The sequence below is a fragment of the Mustela putorius genome, unplaced genomic scaffold (assembly GCF_011764305.1).
Source record: "Mustela putorius furo isolate JIRA1106 unplaced genomic scaffold, ASM1176430v1.1 tig00003853_pilon_pilon_pilon, whole genome shotgun sequence".
Classification (NCBI taxonomy): domain Eukaryota; kingdom Metazoa; phylum Chordata; class Mammalia; order Carnivora; family Mustelidae; genus Mustela; species Mustela putorius.
Window position 1 is genome coordinate 25494362 of NW_025422005.1, and position 27334 is coordinate 25521695.

The window sequence follows — 27334 nt, forward strand, 5'->3', positions numbered from 1 at the left end:
TCACGGGCAGTTTAATGAATCTTTATTTAAAAAGAAATTGGACACACACCAAACTGTTAACAGCAGTCACCTCCCGGGAGCGGGGCTGGGACAAGGGCCTGGGGAAGGAGGCGCTTCCGTCATTTTACTCCACGCTGCTGGACTGCCTGACTTTCCTACAGTAGTGAGTGCTTACTACTTTCACTATTTCAAAGAAGCTGCTTTAAAAGGAAAACGGAATGAATTTTTAAAAAGGAAATGAAATGAATGCAAATGAGTGTGGTAAGGAAGCATTTTGGTGTGGGGAAAAGAGCCTCGTTTCTGGCTCCAGGGGACCTGTGGCCCACCCCCCCCTTTCAGCCCTCGGCAGCTTAGAGACCTCAGACGTTTATCTGGCAATGAAATTAACGCTACTGATTTCATGACGGTGCTATTGAATGATTAGATAACACATACAGTGCCCATTTAAGACCTTCTGGTGCGTCCCCACTTTCATTAGAATACGTGACAAGTTCCCCAGCATGGTGTATAGGGCCCCTGGTGCTCTGCCGAGGCCACACCCCTACCTCCCCACTACAGCCCACCCCACAATGAACCCACTCTCATCCTATACTTCATCTTCTCTGCTTTACTGGACTGGTACACACACTATTCTCTTGGTTTGAAACACTGCTCTCATCCTTCCCTCCATGCCCTGCCAGGTGAGTGACCCTTCCTCCAGACAGCATTCATTCATTCATTCATTCATTTATTCATTCCCTGAATATCTGTTGAACACCTACCATCAGCCAGGCCCTGGAGACACGACACAGAGTAAAATAGAAACAGTCTCCGTAGCCAAGGGGTTCGCGGTCCTGTGGGAGATGCACACAAATCACAGAATCTCACACACACACACACACACACACACACACACACACACACACATAAAGCCATGAAGGATGGAGGCATGGAGGAGGGTAATCGTAGGAGGGTCTGGCCAGGTGAAGAAGTGGGGGTTGCTCAGAGGAGTCCCTGAGTGAGAAATGACAAGTGAACTGAGGTACGAAGAATGAGTAAGATAGCTAAGCACAGGGGCAGATGGAGGAAGGACATCCCAGGCCCATAGATCAGCATCTCCAAAGAGCTCCCTCAAGGCCATCAGCTGCCCCAGCCGGAGCAGAGCGTGCAGCATCCTGGACTCCTGCTGCCTGCGTATTTATCTGTCCTCCCTAAAGAGACTGTAAGTTTCTTGAAAGCAGAGGCTGCCCTGTTAACTCCTGTATCCCCAGCACTTGGCGCTCCTATAGGCATGCGGTGTTGAAGAAACACCATGAATGACCGTGTCTCGCGCGGTAGCTGGACCCTCAGAGGCATCCAGGGCCACCATCTCTCCTTTCCCCTTTCCAGCGTCCTCTTGCCCCATTGCAGTCACAAAGAAAGCATGCCCCCTCACCCCCTCGGGCCCTCCCAGCCACCTCCTGCACACAGGAGCACACTCTCAAGGCACTCTGGGGAGAGAGAGGCCTCTTCGAGGATTGCCCCACTGATGTGCAAGGAACACTTTTTAAGGAATGCAAACAGACGGGTCCTTCAGGGGCCTCGGCTGTGATACAGATTTATAAGAAGACAGTAAATCTGGCAAATTGGTGCATTTTTTACAACTTCCAAACAGGTGCCTAACGCCAGTTGAGTGAAATCTGCAACCAGCTCCAAATGACTTAAACTTCATTCCACCTTAGGCAGACGACAGAATGCGTACTGCCGGTAATTGAGGGAACGAGCTGTAGTGTTTCCCATCACTTGCACCCAAATGTCTAAATTAAGGGATGCTTAGCTGTGCTTAACCGGTGTAGTCATCACCAGCGCCCTCTAAACCCTCCGATACACAGTGACGCTGTTTATTAGCAGCGTCTCCGTAGATTACGTGTTTCATTAGAAAACTTCATCTGACATTAAACGGCAATGCAACAGGACGTTTGCCAGCACGGAAAGGCCATCTAATTGTGCCAAAGCAGAGATGGGGGGATCATTGTGGTAATTTATCCAGGCAGAGCTGACACTGCATTATCTGGAAGGCTCTTTGTTCTTTTCTTGCTAATTTCCAAACTCCTACAGGCTCTGAGGCTTTCAAGACCAGCTTCTGCTCTCGCTTCCCACCCTGATCCATTATGAGAAGAATCTGATCAGCTTCTATTGTAAATTTAATTTCAAGCAGCCAGACGCTGCCTTCTGGCACCCTGGGATGTTGCTGCTTGTGAATAGCTCTAGATGAAATGTGAGATGCTTTCAAGAAGATGGCTCTGAACTCCTGGTAGAGAAAGGGAGTCGCTGGGAGATGAATGGCATCTGCATAGAGAACGAGCCGAGCGCAGTGTCTCCTGGCACCTCTTCCTTGATGATGCCAGGTGCAGCTGTCAGCACAGAGCACCACCCAGAGTTCCCCATTTTGCAGGGGAGGAAACTGAGGCTCACGTGGGTTGACTGACTTGTCCAAGGTCACTGACCTAGAAATAGGATTAGAACCTAAGTATGTCCCATGCCAAAGGCTTTAACCCCTCCATCACCTTCATCAGGATTTCTCAACCTCAGCCCCTCGCTGGGGGTGTGTCCTGGGGGCGGTCCTAGGCATGGCCAGATGTTTAGCATTCCTGGCCTTGACCCATTAGATGCCACAGTCCCCCCACCCCACCAGCTGTGACAACCAAAAATGTCTCTAGACCTTGGCAAATGTCCCCTGGGGTTTGAGAACCTTTGCTCTGCCACATGACTTATACATTTATTTGGGGGGGGGGGAAGTGTCTTTTTGCTTAATTGTGTTTTCTGATTTTCTTCTCCAAATGCACAAGTATTCCTTTTGTTTATACTTTATACAGTTCAAGGTGATTTACACACATGATTTAATTTAATCCCACCAACCAACCTAGGAAGCAGATGTTGATGTACCCAATTCATAGATGGGGATGCTGAGGCTGAGTTAAAGAGACCAATGGATGCCCAGCGGCTAAGGAACAGCTGGAAGTCAAGCTCACGTCACACACTAGCAAGAGATATATTTCACTGCGGGGCTCTGCCACCGCAAAATGTGGTAGAAGGCCTGACTCTCAGTCTCAAGGAACTTAGATCCAACCAGTTAGCAAGCTTGTCACTCGTAACACAACCCATGAGCAAGCAGCCGGAGAAAGTAAGTTTAAGGGGGCTGGGGATTAAGGTGGAGAGGAGACCCTTCAGCGTTGTGCTGGAATGTATCCACCAAGTGGAAAAGATCAGTGTTGGAGTAAGAGAAGAAGAAAGGAGAAGCACATTCCAGCTGCACAGACAGCAGAACTGCAAAACTTGAGCCTGCGGAGTTGTAGACAATAAACACAGCAAGCCACGGGCTATCCAGGCACAGAGAAGCCTGTTGCAGACTTCCCGTTGCTCTCGCCTTACTACTAGGTGGTCAGGGGCTCAGTAATGCCACCTACAGTGAGTGACAACCCCAGGCCCATTCCTTCTCCAGCGCCCGTGCTCCACACCTGTGCTCCTGTGATCTAAGAAGTCTAGAGAAACAGTGTCAGGACAGACACCAAAGCCCTGTAGAACAGTCTGAGTTCCTAGGTCTGGGAACAGAGGGGCGGGGAAAGAAGCAAATACCGTTGCTGGAACACGAAGAGATTTGTAGCTGGGGCTCCCACCCCAAACCCTGGAAGATGGGCAAAGTTGGGCAGTGTGACTTCCATTTTAGAGATGAGGCTCCGAGAAGCCAGACCTTGCACAGGTCACAACATTAATAAATGCGGAACCCACCTGAGTATAAATCCAGGCCTGCCGCCACTGTACTCCACTGTTTCACAGGAAGACAACATAAGAGCATGGGACCCTCCTGTTCCGCTCAGTGAATAAAGAAAAGGCGTCCGTACAGAAGAGACCCTGCTATGCCGTGAGAACACCTTTTCCGGGAGAACAGAATTCACCACACACGGATCTCCGCTTGTGTTCTGCTTTTAGGCCAGACACTGTGGAGTCACCCTCCACCTCCTTCTGTTTATTTTCACTCCACCGTCCCGACAAATTCACCGTTAACTTCAGGGACAATGTCTTTCCATTAACATCACACAAAGCCACGCCATCTTCTCTCTCCATGGGTCTAGCTCAGGCTACCACGGTCTCCTGCTTGGCCTGGCGGTCACCAGTCCAGCCCCCAACCCAGTGCCTTCTCCCGACTGCAGCCAGGCTATGCCAAAATCCTCTGCTTAAAACCTTCCTCCGAAGCGCCTCTAGCCGTCCTCTATAGCTAGCATCACACTTAATAGCGAAAGACTAAATGTTTTCAGGTCCGGAGCAAATTAAGGATGTCCAGCTTTACCACTTCTATTCAAGACTACACTAGAGATCATATCCAGTACAGTTAGGCAAAAAAAAAAAAAAAAAAAATCTCAACCAAACAAACAAAAAAACCCTAAAAGATGCCTAGATTGGAAGGGAAAAACAAAAGCATGTATTCACAGATTTAAAAAAAAAAAAATTAGGATTGTTCATAACAAGTTCTGCAAGGTCATGGGACATAAGACCTCATGCACAAAAACCAACTGTACTTCTATATATTAGCAGTGAATAATCCAAAAATAAAATAAAAATCAATTCTATTCACAATAGCATCAAAAGAATAAAAATTCCTAAGAGAAACTTCCAGTTGAAGATGGATAGCCAGGCCAACATGTTATACTCCCCTTCCACCTGAGCCCCTAAGTTCTCATGGAAATAATCGGAGGTGTATTAAAAAGAGTCAGTATAAACATTTGCTCTGGGAACTAGGAAAAAGAGAAAGACACCTATATGCTACTAACACTAAGGAATTTCTACAAGGTGCAATGCCGGTATGACCCAGTTAAGAAAAAGCCTAGCCAGACAAAATGTTGACAGAGAAATACACCTTAAAATGTTTTTTGGGGGCGCCTGGGTGGCTCGGTCTGTTAAGCATCTGCCTTCGGCTCAGGTCATCCCACAGTCTTGGGATCCAGCCTCGTGTCAGGCTCCCTGCTCAGTGGGGAGTCTGCTTCTCCCTCTCCCTCTGCCTGCTGCTCCCCCTGCTTGTGTGCTCTCTGTGTCAAATAAATAAATAAAATCTTTTTAAAAAATGTGTTCTCACGAAGTAACTTAACCACTAGTAGAACCAAAATCACAGAAAAGGCAAAGAAAGTAGAGAAAAGGAAATAATAGTAAATAAGAATAAGGAAACTTAAGAACAGAAAGCATTAAGTATTACACTGGAACAAACATATATGTTGTCACCAAAAAATTGAGTAGATTAAGCTTTCCTATTAAGGAACAGACTCCCAGTGAAGGTTTAAAAATAAAAATCCAGGGCGCCTGGGTGGCTCAGTGGGTTAAGCCGCTGCCTTCGGCTCAGGTCATGATCTCAGGGTCCTGGGATCGAGGCCCGCATCGGGCTCTCTGCTCGGCAGGGAGCCTGCTTCCCTCTCTCTCTCTCTGCCTGCCTCTCCATCTACTTGTGATTTCTCTCTGTCAAATAAATAAATAAAATCTTTAAAAAAAAAAAATAAAAAAAAAAATAAAAATAAAAATAAAAATCCAGGGGCATCTGGGTGGCTTAGGTCCTTAAGTGCCTGCCCTTGGCTCAGGTCATGATCCCAAGGTCCTGGGATAGAGCCCCGTGTCGGCTCTCTTCCCCCACCCCGTGGCTTGTGTTCTCTCTTGTATCTCTCTCTCTCCCTCTCAAATAAATAATATTTTTAATTCTTAAAAAAAAAAGGTCCAATGATATGATGTCCTAAGAGACATAACTAAAACAATAGCAGAGATATTAAAAACAGACCAATTGGGAAAGAAGGGGACCCAATAGATACAAACCCCAAAGAAACGAAGGTGGTTATTATATTAGCATCAAAGTAGAATTTAAGACCAAAAAAAAAAAAAAAAAAAAAACCTGGAGGACTAAAGATAACTTTTGTATTGAAAAAATACATAAAATTCACTCTTAATATCTAATGTTTAAGCATACTTACGTGCTGAAGAGTACAGCACCAAAATATATAAAGTAAAAACTTAGAAATAAAAGGATAAATTGACAAGAACAAGAGTGCAAATGTGAAAACAATGCACCGCTTATCCTTGACAAACCTCATCAGGCGGTAAGAAATTAGAAAAACTGCATAATGTTAATAACACAAATTTTTTCACAAAAATTATTTCTTTCAAATGCTTATAGAACACTTACAAAAAAGCAATCTTATACTGTGGGGGAAAAAGTCAGCCAATTCTCCAAAGTAGAAATCATGATCTGATCATAATGCAATACAACTAGATAATAATGTTTTAAATATAAAAAAAATAACTGGAAAATCTGAGAAAAAAAAAAACAACAACCCTAGAGTCTAGGAAGGCACAAAACCACAATTAGAGACTCTTCCTAAAATAATGACTATCCATCAAAATTTATGGGATACGGTCAAAGTTACACTTGGGGGAAAATGTCTCTTAAGGTTTTTGTTTCCAAACAAGAAATAATGAAACTAATTCAATTCATGAAATCAGCAAAAGAGCAACATTGGCCCAAGGTAAGAGATAGAAAAGGATGAATAAAGATAAAAGCAGAAAGGAATCAGTTAGATAATAGAGAAAGAATAAAATTGATACCCCTACAGGTAGAATGCTAAAAAGACCAATAAAACACGCAAACTTGTGACAAGACTAATTGAGTAAAAAGAAACAAAACACAAACAAGTGGGAGCAAACGTCAGACAGAAGGTTTGCTCCCAGATCCCAGAGAGGTGGGGAAACTGTGGATGACTCTAGCCTGAGACCCTTGACCATCTCCATAAAACAGATGATTTTCTGGACAAACATACATGTAGAAACTGATTCATGAGTAAGAAGAAAACCAGAAGAGACTAATAACCATGTAAAAACACAACTCACAAGGACCCAGGAGTCCCCACCAAACACACACTTGCTGCCCGTCCCCTCTACTCTCGGAAGGAGCTCCATTCCACAACCTTCAAGGAACTCATGCATATCCCGCTCCTTCCTGCTATCTGGGCTGCCCTCTGGGGTCATCTCCCCACCCACGGCCCTCCAAGCTGGGAGTTCCTCTGGCTGCAGGGACCCCAAGAGGCACAGCCCTCTTTCCCCTCTGCCAAGCCTGTAGGCCCTTGGCTACTGAAATGAAAGGAAATGAACAGACTGGGAAGATGCCAGAAAGGGGGAACCCAAGCAGGGACCTAGTGAAGCCACAGACCCCGGGGCCCTCTTCCACACACACGCTGGCTGGCCAGCGTGGGCTGCGCTGGGGCCAGGAACACATCCAGGGCCTTCCCTCCCAGGACCGCCTCCCCACCCTTCTAGGCCAGACCAGTCCCCCTACTCCAATGGGTGTTCTGGATTTCACTCTCCCAGTGAGCAAACCAAGCATCAGAAAGCAGAGGTCTGACCACGTCTGTGAGGCCCTTAAAGCAAGAAAGTTGGAACAGCTCCAGGACACAGAACCCAAGGCAGCCTCCAGCTGTCCACACCCAAGCGAAGCACCCCATTAGCCTTTCCATCTTTCAGCTTCATTCAGCGTCCATCAAAAGTCTACGCAGGGGCCCCATGGTTGGTGTCGCCCGAGCTCAGCACCCAGTGGTGAGGATTTGCTCCCTTGCGACCTCATCCAGCCTCTCCGGCCCCAGTTCCATATTATCTCAAGCTCCGATGCCCTTGAACGCTCAGCTCACATATTCACATCCACGCCCGCCACCCCCATGAGCAGGTAGCCCCTGTGAGGACAGTGGCTGTGTTGTGCTTGCTGCCACGTCCCCTGCACCCAGGCCAGTGTCTAGAACGTAAGGGGTGCTCGTGACTTAGTGGCGCAGTGAACAAGTGACGAGGACTGCAGTCCCTGTCCCACCGCCAAGTGTCACTGAAGACCTACCGTGCGCCAAACCCGCTGACTGTCCAGGAGGGATGGATAAGCCCAGCCTTGTCCAGGAGGAGCTATTAGTCAGAGGGGCCCCAGGTGCCCCTACCCCGTAGCAGGCTTGGCAGCTTCACCTCTGCCTTCACCTCTCCCTGAGAGGGCAGGGAGCGGGAGAGGAGACAGCTGGTGCTGACCTATAAATGCTGCTTGTGACCCTGCTCCAGAAGCTCATGAGCTAAGGGCACGGAGCATCTTGAACAAAGCCTCGAGAGTTAAAGCACTTGCCAGGGAATGGCTCATTACTGTTCTGCTCATTAGTACCCTGAGCTCCCCGGGGCTTGGCTGGGAAGCCACTAACCCTTTGGCTCCCTGGGGAGCCCAAAGCCTGACTGGCAGAACCAGGACGCCGTTGGCCAGGGAGCACAGTCGTGCACCAGGTCAACAAAAGCTGGAGAGCAAGAACTCTGGGGCCTGACCTCTGTCCCAGACACATTTGGCCGTCTGCGCAGGCAGGAGCCTCCCTGCCTGTCTCGTCTTCGAAGGGATCTCTCTCTCCCTTGGAAGACAGCTCAGCAGGACAGGAAAGCCCTCTCCAGAGTTTTCTCTTCCAGTGACCAGGCTGGGGTTTGAGAGTGGGAACTTTGCCCCAAACACCTTTTTGAGGGGGTGGGTGGAGGGGTAGAGGGAGAGGGAGAATCACAAGCAGACTCTGCACTCAGCACTGAGTCCGATGCAGGGCTCAATCTCATGACCCAGAGATCCTGACCTGAGCTTAAATCAAGAGTCAGACCTTAACCAACTGTGCCCCCCAGATGCCCCTGTCCCAAAACTCTTGATTCTACACTGCCAGTCAAGTCCATGTAAATGCAAGGCAAATTCCAACAAAGTATTGATGGTTTTCAAGTATAGGATGTAAGCCATGATCGCTATTAGCCTTTAACACGTATCTGCTGGGTCCAGGGGGAGGAAAAAGATCTCCATGTGTGCCAAGAATCCACACCAATAGTTACATACACATACACACAAATCCATACAAAATCTGTCTTAATAGAAAGACTTGGTTTTCTCTCTAACACTTTGTGTCTTCTATCTCATCTTCCCAAGTACACTACCCATCAGTCCTACCTACTGGGCACTTCTAAGCTGGAGAAAGGAATTTGGAAATGTAAAGAAAGCAGAGGAACTAGGGCGCCTGGGTGGCTCAATGTACTCAAAGGTAAGCCTCTACCTTACTCAAAGGTAAGCCTCTACCTTCAGCTCAGGTCATGATCTCAGGGTCCTGGGATTGAGCCCCGAGTCGGGCTCTCTGCTCAGCAGGGAGCCTGCTTCCCTCTCTCTCTCTGCCTGCCTCTCTGCCTATTTGTGATCTCTCTCTCTCTGTGTCAAATAAATAAATAAATCTTAAAAACAAAAACCAACAAACAAAAAAAGAAAGCAGAGGAACTGAGGGCAGAACCCATAGGAACAGAGGGCTTTGTTGGTAAGCAGGCTTGGCTCGGGACCCCGCTGTCGGCTGTGGGGAGGAGGGCGGACAGTACCTGGTTCGCAGGTTCTCTGGCTGGGGCGGGCCATCAAACACCGACAGGACATCAAAGTCCTCTTCCAGGGCAAAGGACTGGAACACGAGTTGGATCCTGTGCTGGTCCTCTGCGGTGATGGTCCACGTGCAGTTGGCGTAATTGGGGTAGCCATACGGAAACCCTGGGCTCTCAACTGTCCCGTTGGGACCTTGCAGTTGGAATGTGCAGTTTTGACCTGGGAGAGAGAAAGGGAGGAGGTCAGTGTGGCCAGAAGAATTCCTAGAAGCTTCCAGAGAAATGGGAACAATGTTCACCCGCTTTCCGATGGGTTTCCTTGGCTGTCCCTGGCTGGGCACAGAGGGAGAGAAGGATGGGTGACAGAGGGAGCCTAGGTTTGCTTGTGTCATGCACTGTGCAGAAGACAAAATGTGCATCATTGGACTCGAGCCTCAGAACAAGTGTGCAGTAAGAAAGTGAGGCTCAAAGAATTGGAACTAAAAGTCACCAGACGGGGCAGAACACAGGCTTCCTGTCTAGAACGTCATATGCCAGAATGATGATTTGCAACCATCTCCACTTCCAGGCTCTCCTGACTCTGCAGGCCCCTCCTCCAAGCTTCCTGTCTCTCCTCCCACCTGGCAGAGAAAACAAAGCCACAAGGGGGAATCCCTTGGTCCGGTGCCCCTCGTCCCATTCCTGCACCCGTCCTCCTTCTCCCAACAGAGGAACCACCCCGGCTCCATCATCCCACCTGCCCTTGGAATCAAATCTCCCCCCCCCAACAAGAACCTGACCCCTGTCTCTCTCCTGCACACACTACACATGTCAATCATTTCCTCTCCACCGGAGCCTTCCCATTCTTCCCATCCACTCCATAACCAAGAAAATAATTCCCAATGCGCGCTTTCAAGTCTTGTCTCTCTCTTCCCTTTCACTGCCAAATTTCTAGAAAACACAATCTGGCCATACTTTCTGTCTCCATTTCCTTACTTCCCACTCACTCTCTAGACCTGTCACTTCTGCCTTCGGGCCCTACTGATCCACCCAAGCAGGTGAGCTATGGTCACTGATGGGTCGAGTGGCTATTTTTCAGTCTTCCCTTTAACGGACCTCTGTCTCTGCTGCCTCTAAGACTGTTGCTCACACACACCCTCCTTCTGGAAACACTCCTGTCAGGCCAGAGTATCTCGGACTTCACCATGCATGCACTCTGGGTGCCTGGTGAACTCTGACCTTCCGATGGACAGCATCCTGCTGGGGCCAAAAGCTGTTCCTCTTCACTGGATCCCTGGTGATGCAATGATACTGCTTCTTGGGGACCCCACTTAGAGCAGTGTGGTCTGAAGCTCTCTCCTACACCACTGCTTTCTCCTTCTTTACACCCTCTGTTCTTCCTCTGGCCCCTTTCCAGGTTCCATGTTGGGGCCTCTCCTCCTCTCTGTCTAGACTGGAGGACTTCCCCATTTGCCCACTGACAACCCACAACTTCACAGTGCAGGCTGTACTTCCCTCTGAGCTCCAGCCCCAACATCTCCTCGGGGATGCTCAGGCTTGTGATGTCCCCCTCCCTCCCTCTCCTCTGACATCTTCCTCTCCATCACAACTTCCCAAGCAATCTACCATCCTGTCTCTATCTCCACTCCCCACCTCCCCGTCCACACCAGTCTCTCTTGGACTGCCATAATAACCTCCTAACTGGTCAACCACCTTTACTCTGGTCCTTGCCAACACTGCAGCCAAGGCTATCTTTTTAAAACAGAAATCTGATTAGATTACTCCCCTCCCCACAACCTACATCAAACCTTCCATGACTCTTCATTGCTTTTCAGTAAGGAAGGAAATCACTTGTAAGCCAGGGAGGGTCTCTGCATGGTCTGACCCTTACTGACCTCTCAAACCCAGTGTCTGCTAGTATTCCAGTCAAACGCCACCCTCTCAACTTTTGTATGAGCCACACTATCTTCCTTGCACAACCACAGGACCTTTGCATATGTTTTTCTCTTTTCCTAAAAAACTCTTCCCTACCTTCTGGGCATATCTATCTTTCAGATCTCAGTCCAGTGTCTCTCCCTGACTAGCTCAACACCCCTATTATAGGTTCTCATGACACCATAACCTCTTCTTGATAGCATTTATCATAGAAGCAAATTTCTATGCTTCCATGTCATTATTTCATAAGGATCTTCTTGTCACACTGTAAGCTCCATGAGAAGAGAGACTGTATGTGAGTTTTCCTATCTCTGAATCCACACCCCAAACTCAGTATCAGGCACACGGCAAATTTCTAATAATTTCTAATAAATTTCTAATAATTAATATATGGCTTGTATTTAGTGAGTGTTTTTGACACTCTTCCAAGAACTTTGTGTAGACTGAGTTGTTTAAACCTCACCAACAGCCCTTCAAGATGGATACTATCAATATCATGTCTACTTACAGACAAAAAACTAAGGCAAAGAGAAATTAAGGAATGGAGCCCAAACCACACTGCTATTCACAAAAGGGATTCACACGTGAGCAGTCACGTCGCACACCTCCCTCCTTAACTCTGATGCTGACAAGTGGACTCAACACTAAATTTTTTAAAGCCCATTTAGGGATTAACTGACAAAGGACAGTTAATCTCTGAAATGACTTTACCATTGAGAACTCTCTTAACACAAAGTATCCCATTAAATGAGAAAAAAAGTTAAAGTCTTCTGAATAAATGCTAAATGCGCATTTAGTAAAATTAGACGGCTAACCCTGATTAAAATAAGCTTTTGCAATTAGGGAAAAGATTTCCTTACCATGATACAGCATCCATTTTAGAACAATAACCAACATCATAGTTACAGTGAAACACCTGATTAAGATCAGGAATGAGACAGAAATGTTACTGTCACCTGTGAGGGTTCCTGACTTATTGGAAGAGCTAACTCATGTTACACACTCACATAAACACCCACCAAAAAAAAAAAAAAAGTGATTTGCAAATGATATTTTAATATACCCAAAACCCAAAGAAATAAATTATAAAGCTGTTAGTACTGATAACAAAAAAAAAAACCTCTGTAAAGTAGCCAAATGCAAAATAAGTTTACAAAATCAATACCATTTCCATATGCCAGTAACGGTTAAAAATATAGAAAAAAGTTCTTCTTTATGATAACTACAAAATGCATGCAAGACATAGAAATGACTTCAGTAAAAAATGAGTAGGCACTGTATGAAAATGCCTTTTAGAGAGCAATTTTTAAAAACTGAATAATTGAAGAGACGTAACGTCATCTTGAGCAGAAAGACGAACTACTGAAAGGTTAATTTAGAACATTAACCTTTTGAAAAGTTAATTTGTAAGCTAAATGCAATTCTGATCAAAAGCCCAATGACCTGTTTTAAATTTGGTAAAACGATACCTAAGTTTAAGTAGAAAAATAGATGGTCACAGACAATGCATATTTTTTGAAAAGGTAGTAAATGCAGGATCCTCCTTCCGCAAGATACTAACCAGAATCACCAAATGATGCTGATGAAAACAGCGGAATGGTGGTCTAAGAGAAGACTGGCAGAACATGAACTAGTATTGTGGGAACAATATTAACACACAAAAAAACTGAAATACATACAAGGCAACATTAAAATAATCAATGAGAAAAGATATAAACATTTCTGCATGGTCACCAAATTAACTGGGAAAAGAACTGCTACCTCCTCAACTCATACCATCTACTAAAATAAATTCCAGATGGAGAAAAGAGTTAGATGTTAAAAGAAAATCAAGTCCAAAAAATTATTAGAAAAAATATATAGACAAATATTATTATCTGATCTATTTTTCTGAGCAGAAAAACTGGAAAATACTACAAGCCTGATAGTTTTGTGCAAGAAGTATGTATATGTCAAAAATAGAAACAGAAGAGAAAAGGATACAAAAATGTTAGGCACAAAAGTAATTGCCTTAATATACAAAGAACCTGGCAAATCAATAGAAAACAACAAGCACTATAACTGAAAAATCACACAGGGTCTTGAACAACTTAGTTTACAAAAGAAGACATAAGTGGCCCAGAAAACAGAAAAATATTTAGTCACAATAATGTAATAAATCTTCAAAGGAGCCCCATAATTCACTTCCCTAAACTTCCCCTGATCGACACAGGCAGCAGATCTACTTGTTTTTAAAATCTGCCTGTTGATGTCACTGTATTATGTCATTCATTCATTCATTTGTTCATTCATTCATTCCCCTAGTTTAGACCCGGTGATGGGCCATGGGGCCCAGATCTTAGACCGGACATAAGCAAACACTCCAATGTGGGCACCAAGGGATACACAAGTGCATCTGAAGTGCAGAGCCCATGGGGGCCACACTGTAAAGGCCACTATCATCCATACACTGGACAACCAACAATACCAACGTTTACCAGCCAGCTGCCTTGGCTCAGAAAGGCACAGATCTGCCATTTCTGATTCAGAATCTGGATATAAACAGACTTTTACAGAAAAAGAAGTGAAGGGGCTCCCAACAGAGCCCCTGGGAACACTTTCCATGCATGCGGACAAGAAAGGTGATGGAGTAGGGGGCAGAGAGGGCAGAGAGGCAGGCAGAATGGCAGGAAGAAAACCAGAGGGCATTTCCATGCAGGAGAACTTGACTCAACCTGTTGAGCACCACAGACAGGCTAAGATGAGGGTCTGGGGTGAGGTCATTCGGTTTGATGTCTCAATGGTCTCTCTGGAAGTAGAATGTTGAGAGTGGGAGATTTGTCCTGGATCCTGCTGCATCCCCAATGCAAAGAATTCAATAAGCATGTGCTGAATGGATACATGAATTTCAGCAAAGGCAGACAGAGGCTCGATCACAGTTAAGTAAAGGCAAGATGGACTGGTGGAAGGCAGTATATTTTAAATGATAATTTATCCATTTTGCTCATTGGATTTGGAAAATACAGGAAAGGATATAAAAGAGGAAACATTATAACTGCACTTTCCTTCCAGAGGCAACTGCTATTTATATTTTCTTTTTTTTTTCTATATTTTTCCAGATGCATTTCACACTGTGGAACTAATACTGTATATACAAATGTGTGTGCTCCTTCTTCAGTAAATTATTCTTGTCTTAAATTACAAAGGCAAGGTGCTTTTCTGATATACGTAGATATGCATAGATACAACACAAAGACATATTTTAAAAAAACCGATCTCCTATCTCTCTCCCTTCCATCCAATCCAAAGTGACCAGGCAGCTATGTGTCCCTCGCCAACCTTCTCCACTCTCATGCAAGCAAATGGACACATTCTGGGAGAATTTTTATTATTTTGTTTAAAAATGAGATCCTACATTAGCTCATTTCTCTGCAATGTGCTTTCTCACTTAACAGTACATCAGGGACACCTTCTAGGTCAGGAAATACATATCTAACTTATTTTTTATATAAAGTTGTAATATTCCACAGCATGGATGTATCTCAATGTGTTCAACCACTCCCCTGCTCATGGCCACACAGATCATTTCTCTGTTTTCTTTTGCAAGAATTCAGTAAACATTATAACACGAGCTTCTCCCCCAAGATATTGAATCTGTTACAAAAAGCCTTTTAAATGGATGCACAATATTCCGGTCTGTGGTTAAACTAAAATTTACACAGACATTCTCCCACTGTCAGACATTTAAATTGTTTCTGGATTTTTTTTTTCTGTTTTAAATAAGACCTGGATACTTTGTAAGTTCTGGTGACAGAATGAATGCTGGTCAGTGCAGTGGAAAATGTTCTTCCATGGCCAGAGTCCCAGAACAAATGTTCACTTAACACTGTAACCACATACAGCTTTGGGTTCAAGGTTGGGGGTGGTGATCTTGTCCATAGGAGGCTGGCTGATCTCTGTGGCAGGCACTGTTGGAGATAGATAGTGCTAGAAGCCTGACTCATTGGGAAGTCTCCCTGAAATCAAATGTTTGTTAGTGAGTTGAAGAAGTTATAACCCAGAGAGAAGCCACTCCAGATTGAAAGGCTAATAGAGAGGGAATCCATGCCAAAGGGGCTAAATGTCCTTTCATGCCTATAAGATGCTGAATTTCTTCCAAGAAAAGGGCTACCTGTTCTTCATCCTCTTTTTTTTATTGTTATTATTCTTTAATTCCAGTAGTGTTAACATACAGTTCAGTTGTTTCAGGTGTGTGCTCTAGTGATTCAACAATTCTATATGTTACTCAGTGCTCATCATGGCAAGTGTCCTCTTAATCCCCTTCACCTATTTCCCCCATCCCACCATTTTGTTCTCTGCCTTTAAGAATCTCTTTTTGGTTGTCCCCTTTTTTGTTGGTTTTATTTCTTAAATACCACCTAAGTAAAATCACATGGCATTTTTCTTTCTCTGAATGACTTATCTCACTTAGCATCATAGATTCAAGTTCCATCCAGGTTGTTGCAAATGGTAAGCTGTCATCCTTTTTCATGGCTGAGTAATAGTCCATGCTTATATCCACCACATCGCCTTTATCCATTCATCTACCCATGGACATTTGAGCTGCTTCCATGTCTCAGCTATTGTAAGTAACACTGCAGTGAACACAGGGGTGCTTGTATCTTTTTAAATGAGTTTTTTCGTATTCTTTGTTCCTCGCTTCCAATGACTAGTATACTGCCCTGTAGATGGGAATGCTGCTATGCACTTTGATCCCAGGGCAACCTGCATATCTTTCTCTGTTCACAGGATGGGCTACCTTCATTTACCCATACTTCTCTCTAGTCAGTGCAGCTACCGGACATGGCTAAGACCCATTTCAGGCTCAAGAACAATCCTGGAGAATTAAATGCTTTGTGGTATTGTTCATACATTTTTTTTTTTTTGGATGATTTTCTAATGATAGACTTCCAAGAGTGCAACATACTGAGTCAAATGGTATGAGCCTTTGTGACACTCTGGCTCTGGATCTTCCAAATACTTTCTAGAAAACATACCCATTCTCAACAGCCATGCCTATGAATGTCTATCTCAAGCCATCTTCACTCACATTGTGTGTTCTCTTATTGAAAAGATTTTTCCTACTTGACAGGTACCCCCCCAAAAAAATTTTTTTTAAAAGCTATCTTGTTTTATTTAACATCTCTTTGTAACTTGGATTCAACAATTTTTTCAACTTTCCCTGAAAATTTTAAATCCTCCCTTTGGGAACCACCTGATGAAATCTTTGGCTAAATTTTCCAATGTGGTGTTTATTTTTCCTTCTTGACTTACATATTTTCGTCCTTTAGGCCTCACAGGTACCTACAAACACATTTGTCACTGTTTTGGCCTTTTAATTTTATGATGTTTGACATACACAGGTTCCTAAATTATATGTACTTAAGTCTTCCATAGGTTCCTACAATTTTCTTATTTTCTTACCAACTTGTAATAACTCTTCATAGAATCTGATTTTACTCCTTTGTCATATTTGTTGCAAATGTCATTGTCTACATGGCTGTGTGCTTTTTGCATTGTTTTGATTTTTCTTGTAGACTGAAATGTTCAGTTTTTTAAGCAGTGACATTGACTTGTCTCTTTCTTGGTCATACTTTTAGAAAGACCACTCTACTGAAGATGGGCTGGCTTCTCATCTTCCTCAGCATAAAAACACAAGTCCTGGCCCTTCATAGCCCTCCCAGAATGGATACCCCTCTGCTTGATTTCCTCTCCTGTCTCTTGTTTCCTTATTCCCACAGTCAGCCATGCAGCCTCCAGGCCATTCCTTAATCCCATTACATGCCCAACTTGGGACACTTCCATCCAGACACCTCTTCCCTCAAGAGCCATGTGACCCACTACCTCACTTCCTTGAGCTCTGGAGTCAAATATCACCTCCTCAGAGCCCACCCTATCTAAAATCCAGGCCTCCCTGCTGTCAGACCAGGTGCTCTAGCTTCCTGCTTTATTTTTCTCCACATCATTTAGCACCCACTGCCATAGATCTTTCTGTTTATTTTCTGCCCCTTCCCATTAGAATGCCATCTTCATGAGAACAGAGTTGCTGTTTTGTTCTCTGCTCTATCTCCAGCTCCCAGACCCATACTGGCATGGCACAGAGCAGATGCTCCCAGAAGAGTTGCTGGTTGGATGAATGAATTCATAAATATTCATTGCCCACCCAACTCTCTGTGCTTGGGATGCTTGCACTCTGGTTTCTTCACCCAGCTGACTACAGTTACTTTGAGACTCCTTCCTTCCTGCAAGCAGCCATCTTGGAACCCTCTCCTCTACTTGCTAGCCGTCCACTGTGAATATCCTTGCCTTCACCGGTGGTGACATGATGACACACTCATGTGGCTTCTACATCAGCAGACTCTCTTAAAAACTATGCATATTTTTATCTCTACCACCTTATCAGTCCTTGCCCATTGTAGACATTCAGTACCCACTGTGGGGATGAACGGATGGGTGAAATGAATTAATCTTTTTATAACATTCAGATGACACCTTCCAACTTCATTTTTCCGTGTATTTAGAGTTTCCTGGGGAGGTGGCTTAGGCAAAGGTTAAAAGCATAAGTTTAGGAAGCAAAAATCTTGCATGCGAATTTCCATTTTGCCACTTAATACTTGATGGGAGCTTTATGTAAACCATTTAAACCTTAGTTTTGACATCTTTAAAATTAACACCTACTTCAAAGATGACTACATAGTTTAATGTGATAATACCTACTAAATTACTAAATGCTCAGATAGTATCTAATATATGATACATAATCAGTAAATACCAGCTCATCTTTCCAATAAAGATTTGTACTATTCTTTATATGAGGTCCCAGTCACATCTTGTTAAGGTTGTTCCCAGACATTTTATGCACTTTTTCTTGCTCTAGTGAATAACCTTTTCCCCCATTATTTTATTTTTCTAGCTGTTTTTTTTTTACAGGTATACAGAAAAACCTATTGATTTTTATATATTCATCTCACATCCAACTGGGTTTCTGAACTCTTATTAATTCCAAAGATTTTCTCAGTTGATTCCCTTGGGTGTTTTAGGTACACAATCATGTTGTCTACAAATAATGATAATTTTGAGGAGATAACTCTTTTGAGAAGTTTGGCAGGAAAATTCAATTCAATTCTGCAAATATTTGTTGACTGATAAGGTCAATTTTGGACAAATTTAGTTGGAGAAGCCAGTGGGACATCCAGGCGGAGATGGCCAGAAGGCAATTAGGACTGTAGACTGGAATTTGGGAGTGCGCTCTGGGCTGAGATATGGATTCATCAAAGCCATGTAATTAATGAAGCTGCCCTAAGAGGAAATGCAGAGGAAAGCTCCAGATGTGAGCTGGACCATCGTGTCTACTGATGGTGTCTCACTTGCCACGTGGAGAGCCACCTGTGCCCCTGAGTCTATAGTGGGACTCTGGCCCAGCTGACATGCCTTCTGGCAAGGGCCGCATGTCTGGACAGATGGAGGGAGCAAGGGCCACACAGGATCTCTGGCCCTTGGTAATCACCCTACTGGAGCAGGTCAAAGATCACGCTTGTGGAGATGCTGGCACTAAGCCTCATGTTCACACCTCTCCCCTACACACCAAGCATGGTTCAGGCCAAATAGTTCATCATCCACAAATACTCCAGGCCCTTTCAGGCCCTCACAGTGCTTGGCCTGGAATGCCCTTCCCCTGCCTTCTACACCTAGCTAACCTTACTCCCTGTCCCAGATTCACTTCACGTAGCACCTCCTCTGAGGAGTCTTCCTAGGTTTCCTGGGCAGTTTCTCCCTCCCCCTCTCCCTCCCTCCATCTGTTCTTTCCTCTCTTCCTCCCCAGCTCCTTTCCTGCTCCCTCCCCACCCCTCCCTCCCTCCGTCTGTCCTTTCCTCTCTTCCTCTCTCTCTCCTTCCCCCTTGGAACGCTCTCTCCCTCCCTCCTTTAGTTTGTCCTTTCCTGTTTTTCTCCCTCTCTCCAAAAGCCATCCACCAAATTCGAGATCTCTTGGCTCTTCTTTTCCGGGTCTGTGTCTTTCAACAAAACAAAAATGGCCTGCTACTCTTGCTTACACTCCTTCAATGGCTCCTCTGGATAAAGCTCTTAATCCTTAATATGGTCACAAGACATCCATTCCCTGCATGAGCCAGCCCCGGCTCCTGTCCAGTCTTCACCTCTCGAAACTCTTCCCCCTAAAGGACACTCCAGTCCAAGCCAGACTCCATTTCCTTCCTTTGATGCTCCATGTTCCTTGACTAACTCTGAGTCTCAAACTGGTGGCTGCTCCTTCTGACTGAAGCATCCTTTCCCCATCCTCTGGCTGGATCTTTTAGGTCCCAGGTCAAAGCTCACCACCCCCAGGAAGACCTTATGGACCACTACCCTAAGGTGAGTCATCCTCAGCCCAACAGACACCCAAACACACACCCTGCCACGCAGCCTCACAGTACCCCACCTCTCCAATGTCACACGTGGCATACATGTCTCCCCAGAGAGGTGTGGATTCCGTGGGGATAAAGACCATGCTCTGTCACATTCACAAGGATCCTCAGCACCCAGCACATCAGCCTGGACAAGGGGCACCCAGTAGCGATGGGCATAGTGGCTGCACTTTGCATACCAGTTAGCTGGGTCACACATCCTGCTGAATGGCAGACAGAGCTCCTCCAGGGCCATACCTCCTCTTTCTGGAATCCTAGGGCCCAGCACCTGGTATACACAGCAGATGTGCATTAGGGCTGGACGAGAGAATTAGTGCAGGTGTTTCTAATGAAGTTTCACATTGATTATCTTTTTTCCTAGAGGTCCTAACAATCAGAGAAATTCCCACCAATGATGTGATAGTCTAGTCCAGAGTTTCTCAGCCTCAGAACCATCAGCATTCGGGCAGAAGGATTCTTTGTTGTGGAGGCTGTCCTCTGCATATAGCATACAGCTTGTTGAGCAGGGTCCCTGGCCTTACTGGTTGAATGCCAAGGGGCACCTCCCACTTGAACCAACCAAGAATATCTCCACACTTTGCCAAACGTCCCCTAGGTGGGAAAAATCACCCCTCGTAGAGACCTATTGATCTAATTCCTTGCCATTTTGGAGCTTCTAATGAAAGCTCGAAATACTCTCTAGAATAATAGACATAGAATGCTAACCTCCCACCTGTGTCATTTACGTCAAAGGATTCCCAAACCTTCTACACCGGACTTTCTCCACCTTTGTTGTGCCATGATCGTCTTTGGCAGCCTGAAGAGGCCTTCACAGATTATGTTTTTGAATAAAATAAGTGTTTTTAATGAAATAAATGTTTCAAATAAAACAAAATATATAAAATTACAAAGGAAACCAATTACACTGAAATACAGTTTTCAAAACATTTTGAAAATGTGTCATCTGGTAATACAGGCACTCCCCTATTAATGCATTATTAATAAGATCTAGCAGTGGGCCTGATAAATACTGTGGTCCAAACCATAAATGTTATTTCAGGCTGGCTACGACAACCGTATTTTCAGGTAATGAAAATACCTGTGATCTTATCAGTGACTAATTCACAAATACTGCTAATACAGCTGTACTTTGTTGCCTATACTCATCACTGGTAGAAACGCCAAGTCTCAAGAGGAAATCAGTGAAAATAAAGATGTAATTGTCTCCTATCCAAGTTAGGAAGCCCCTAGGTTCTATCAAGAACCCCAGAGATCCAACCAAATGCAATTTCTCATTCAGCAAATCTGGGGAAGGTTCCTTAGTCCCAGCCTGTATGTGTATGGGGGTAGGAAGATGGGAAGGATGGATTTTGTATAATGTGTTCCATGTCCCCAAGGAGTTCACAGCGAAATATAGAGATAGACACGCATGGGCCGTCTTAATAACTCTCCACTTAACGAGTAGTTCGGGGAGGCCTCATTGTTGGATCCCAGAGGTGCAGCAGACAGCATGTACAAACAAACCCAGAAGGACTTGTGCTTTTGCGTGGGTCTGGCTTCATAGGCTTTGCTACCATTATCTCCCTAACATTTGCAAAGACCCCTCAAAATGGTCCCATTTCCCATCCCTAACACTTTACGTGTGAAGAAACTGAAGCTCGTCAAGGATTAAGAACACGATCAAGGTCAAATAGGTAGCAGTGTAAGAGCTGAGAGTCAACCCCAGGTCTGCTGGAGAGCCAAGCTCAGGCTCCTCCCTCTGCCAGACTGCAAGGCTTCCACTTGCCATCAGGGGACACACTTCCTAAACTATGGTCCTTTTTCCACTTTGCACCCAGCACTGGGGGCAGAGCCTGGGATTTATTGAAAACAGATTAGCGCAGTTGCTGTGCCTCAGGGACGTGAAAACAAAACAGGGTCTCCCTCCTTTCGAGCTGGGGATGCATCCAGCAAAGGTATAAAACAATGCACAGCAGACAGGGTGAGGCAGCCAGCCTGCCCCTGTACCACATCCAATTGTTCCGGGGGAGTAATCCCATGCCGCTCAGCTTTCTAATTCTACCCCCAGGCTCTCTGATTCTCCCGGACATGCTTAACACAGAAGCCACCACTGTGTTCCAAATATGATTTTCCCTGCCTGGCAATACACAGGCAGCTCATTTGTCATCATTTTGAGCCAGCACCAGCCAGGGGTTGTTTATAATGTTGACGGGGAATCCTGGAGCAGCAAAGGGATCTCTGCATTGCTGATGGTAGAGCCTCTCACCCATCAGGTTGTGCTATGTCCCCGCATCAGCACAGAGAGGAGGGGGCCAGCGGTATCTGGGGGCAGGCACCTCTGCCAGGCTGGTCCTATGCCTGGGCTGGATCTTTCAGAGCAAATACAGAGAGCATTGAGTTCTCCTGTACCGAGAAGACACTTGAGTTGTGATTTTGACCCAAGGTGGCTGAGCGCAGGGGCTGACACATAATAATTCAGGTCTTAGCAAATGCTCGAGTCATTCACTGACTCACTTAAGAGACAGTATTGAGGGGCATATGGGTGGCTCAGTTGGTTGGGCATCTGACTCTTAATTTCAGCTCAGGTCAAGATCTCAGGGTCATGAGACTGAACTCTACATGGGACTCTGCATTCAGTCTGCTTGAGTTGGCTTGAGATTCGCTCCCTCTCTCTCTCTCCTTCTGCACCCCCCTACCCATTCACACGCTTTCTCTAAAATAAATTAATTAATCTTTAAAAAACAGTATTGAGCACCTGCGGTATCCCAGGCACTAACCCTGGCCTTATGGAGCTCAGTCGAATAATAATGGATTATTACACATTCCTCCTGTGCCAAAATCTTTCTTATCGCTTTACAGCATTCCATCCCTGCAACTATACTGGATAGGTACTATTATGATTCCCATTTCATAGACACAGAAACTGAGGCTTAGGTAGGTTAAGTAATCTACCTAAGGTCAGACAGTTGATAAATGGTAGAAACAGGATTCAACTCCAGGCAATCTGGTACCAAATTCTGCCTTCTTAACCACTTCTCCCTGGATGGGTAGATGGATTGGGTTGGTGGGGGGGAGGCTAAAAATGTGGCTAGATGCTTATTTTGGCCAAAATGATCAGTCATACCTCTTTCTAGAGCAACCTCACAGGCAAAGAATCTTGCCTTAGAAGGGCCTTCACTCAAGAATCAATCACTTCAGCTCAAACTCTTAGGTTTCTGCTCCACTGCCTGCCTTTTTAAGGTTGAGCCCACTATAGTGAGGTATCAGAAGGGAGACCACATGAGGAATTCTGTGCACACTGGTCTTCCCAAAAGAAGAAAAAAAAGTAACCTGGGAAACAAGTGAATTATCAAAAGTATGTGAAGCCGGGCGCCTGGGTGGCTCAGTGGGTTAAGCCGCTGCCTTCGGCTCAGGTCATGATCTCAGCGTCCTGGGATCGAGTCCCGCATCGGGCTCTCTGCTCAGCAGGGAGCCTGCTTCCTTCTCTCTCTCTCTCTCTCTGCCTGCCTCTCAGTGTACTTGTAATTTCTCTCTGTCAAATAAATAAATAAAATCTTTAAAAAAAAAAAAAGTATGTGAAGCCAAGCTTATGTCTCTGTCTTCCCCACCCACCTGTGCACCTCATGATGGTGCATCTGATTCACTATTAAATCCCCAACATGGGTTTTGTCTTTTCATAGACACGCAGTTAATATTTATTGAGTGAATAGATTAATACATCCAGTTGTCATCTGTACCCTTTCTTTTCATTTGTTTCTCTATTCCTTAAAAGCTCATGGCTGCTGTTTTACATACACCCATAGGAGAACTGGCCTCATCCCTGAGGAAGACAGGCAACTTAAGCTCTCTGCCCTTCTGTAACTCATATTTGGAAATTAACTGAAAAAAAAATTGGTGGGGGGGGGGAGATTAACATGATGCAGTGGAAAGAATCAGAGAGTCTGGGTTCTTAATTCTGTTTTGCCCCTTACTAGGAAGGGATATGGCCAAGTCCCTTAGTCACATAAGCCCCTGCCATCTTAAAATGGGTCTCTCAAGGCCGTCTTCCCATAGATGCCCTGAGTCAGCTACCCAAGCGAATGGTTAGTGCTGCAGGAGCCTATGAGCTCTATCCATGGTCCTGAACCACTAATGTCCTCAGGGTTGGTTGTTTCTACTGACCCCAGGCACTTGGGGATGCATGTCCAATTTCTCCCAGGATTTCTGTACCAGATAGTACCAGTTAGTAAGATGAAAAAGCAGAGAGAGGGGAAAAGGGTTAATGGAGCACAGATGAGGGCAGAGAGCTCTGGAGCTCCATTCAGGGTCCTGAGTGCATCAGCCCTAGGCCAGACAGAACCAGAGGCCACACCAGAGATGGTTTGCCTCAGAAGGTCTGGGGTGAGGGATGGATAGGGTTCCTTAAGAGTGTACCCTGAGATATTCCTGGCACTCAATCCTCAGAAGCCAAGGAAGAGGAGGGGGGCATGGGAAGGAGGAAGGGTGGAAAGACCTGAGATCCAGAATGAGACACAAAATCTGACATCCTAAGGGTCAAAGGGAGGACACAACATATGGTCACCAGCAGTTGGATGCAGTCTTTTCTTCCTCCATAGATGGCCTACCCTCTCATTCTTCCAGCACCTTTAGACTGGACAGCTGCTGGAAATCCAAATAGCTCACTCACAGAGACTTTTACAGCAGCTACAGGGAAAGCTCGATACAGACTTTTCTTTAAATTAGGCATTCAAAGGTCATCTGCAATTTCATTTTGTTTTTCCCACTCTTCAGCAGATGTGCTGCTCTTTTACATGCTAAGGAAAGAGCTTTGTATTTTGATGCCCCCAATTGCACATTTGAATTTTATATGAGCTCTGTCGGTGATTTGAAAATTTTTCTTATCAAAAAGGAAAGCTTAAATCAGCCACTCTGTTCAAGCAATTAGTGATGAGGTCAGTCCTGGCCTGGCCCAGCTCAGGTCAGACCTAGACGCCAGCAAAGATTCACTCCTTCAACCAATACTCAGTGTACATTTACCACCTGACAGGCACAGGACAGACACAGTCTCTGCCCTCGTAGAGCTTCCCTCTTGCCCCTCTCTCCCCAGCCTCCTGCCTTTTCCTCCCACAAGGGTCCATGCTCTCATCTCAGGGCCTTTGCACTTGCTTTCCCCTCTTCTCATAAAGTCCTTTCTCCTCAGATAAAGCAAACTCCTTCTCCTCCTTTAAGTCTGTGCCCAATGTTCCCTTTGCAATGAGGTCTACCCTGACAACACTTAATAAAATCACAACCCTCCTCCACCTCCATCCCCAACACCTCCGATCTCCCTTACCTATTCAGTTTCCTTTCTCCCATAGCATGTATCACCCTATAGCATCCTATGTAGTTTATTTATGTGTGTTTATTGTTTGTTGTCTGTTTCCTTTTATTTGAACATTCATTTCACAAAACCAAGTTCTTTGTTTTATTCACTGTTCCATCCCAAATGCCTAGAACAGTGCCTGGTACATGGTAGGCACTCAGTAAATATTTGTTCAATGAATGAATAAACTACAATCTGGTGTACTCACAAATGCACAGCTCATGTGCACCCAACTCCCTAAAGGCCTAGGAAGCCAAACCAGCTGGTGTGGCTCTGTCTGAAAGCAGTTTGGAATGGGAGGGCCCACAGTTTCAGTCCACAGTAGAATTATAGCCAGGGAGGGACGCCCTGAGTAGCCATCTCCTTATCAGACTGACACCCTTAGGTCAGAAAACATTGTCTATCTTTTTCACCAACACATCCTTGAGGGCCAGCACAGGACTACTGAAGGAATCAAATGTCAGTAAGCCCAAGGATGAAGGAATTCCAGCCATCAATTACCCAGCACTGACTACATGCCCCACACAGTGCTCAGCATCTTATTCACATGATTTCTTTCAAGCCTCAAAACATCCAAAAGAGGTTGGTGTTATTTTTTACCCTGTTTAACGAGTGAGGTTTGAGCTAAATAACTTGCCCAAGTTCACACATATAATAATAGATGGCAAAGCTAAGGTTCAACACAGGTCTGACTCTTGAGACTGAGATCTGAAACTATATGTTCTACCACTGCACTGGGATGTAAGGGAAGGCAGGGTACAAGGAGGGAGAGAGACACAGACAGAAGAGGGGAGGGACAGAGAGAGCAAGGGAGAGAGGGATGGTGGGAGAAAAGAAGGGAGGGAGGGAAAGGGGAAGAAGGAAAGATGGTGGGTAGGGCACATGCCAGATGTAACATGGAGGTCTAAAATTGCTGACCAGAGCTAAGGAGATTTTCCTCTTGGGTGGACATGACTCTACTAGAGCCCTGTCGCCACTGCACTCCCTACCCTAAAGGAAGCACAGAGGTGGCACATCTTGTCCTAGAAGAGACTTTATATTAATTAATTCTTTGAAAACCTTCCTTTCAATTCCTCTCCCCTCCCTCCTTCTCCCTGTCTCAACTTGAATGAACTGAGGGAAAAATGTATCTGAGTAGGTGGATAATCTAAAAATTGTGTCAGGAAGTAATGGAGAAATATACTTCCTCTTAGAATCTCTATAAAAGGAAATCATCACAGCTCTCTTGTTGCCCTTCCCCCGTACACATGCAAGCCAACAACATGATGAGGCTGGGCATGTAGAAGCATCCGATTCAGAACCTGCCCCAGTGACCTCAGACTTTGGCTTAGAAGACATCCTTGTAGCCACTTCCCCAGATGCCCAGTGCTGGCCTTAATGGCTTTTGCCCACCCTCGGCTCCTCCAGTCTGGTCAGCTGCAGCCTCTGCCTAATCACCCACCTACTGTCCCAGGAGCCTCCTTGCTCCAGCTGAGAGCCCCATCCAGAGGCACTCAGTCACTCAAAGGCTTACCAGAGGGCTGCTTTGCAGAGTTCTACGGATGAGAGTCCTGGAGACCATTTAGGGCCTACAGAAATCCTGCCAATCCTAGCTTCCTTCTCTTGTGGACACACCAAAATGATGTCTCCATGCCAGAGACTGGGGCAAGAATTCCTAGGGTCTTTGGCTGGGTGGTCTTAAGAAAAATCAAAAGCAGATGCTAAATGAATGAGTGATTCAATGAATGAATGAATGAATGAGCGAACAAATGAATGAACCTTCTAATGGGAGAATCTATAAAAGACAAGTCCAGCAGGGGGCTTTCTAATCTAGTTGCTGGAGATTTTCAAGCCAGGAAACACACTAGCTTGGGGAGTAGCACAGGGCCAAGGAAAGAACATAATTCAAGAATTCAATGGGTATTCACTAGAGACTTCTACAAGACAATCTGAGCTTTCCTGACAATGCTCTTGGTTGAATGGCAGCTGGCAAGCAGGTGCATAACAGAGAAGGGCAAAGAATTTATTAAAAAGGAGAGAAAGAGGGACATTGAGGGAGAGGTGCAGGACAGCTTCATCCTCATTGCTGCAAGCTAAGCTCTGCCCTGGCTTGGCCACCTCTTGGCATAGATTTCTTATCATAAGCTGGATAATCTGTTCTACCCCTCCTTTCCTTGGACCCTCCTGGTGATACTTTCCATGTAGATTCCTAGGACCTCAGGTACCCATCTCCTTTTGCCTCCCAAGAGGGAAATGGTGAGTCTGACCATGCATGACAAAAGAGAAACCAGAG

At 45.3% G+C, this 27334-nt stretch overlaps 1 protein-coding gene across 4 annotated transcripts in view; it reads right to left on the reverse strand.

Annotated features, from left to right (window-relative positions):
* CSMD2 (CUB and Sushi multiple domains 2) overlaps positions 1-27334 on the reverse strand; it is a 600967-nt gene that overhangs the window by 531751 nt on the left and 41882 nt on the right. For all 4 annotated transcript variants that reach the window (XM_045064163.1, XM_045064162.1, XM_045064161.1 and 1 more), the window contains exon 2: positions 9394-9610. In XM_045064163.1, coding sequence (XP_044920098.1) covers positions 9394-9610 — 217 coding nt within the window. The remainder of the gene's footprint in view (positions 1-9393; positions 9611-27334) is intronic.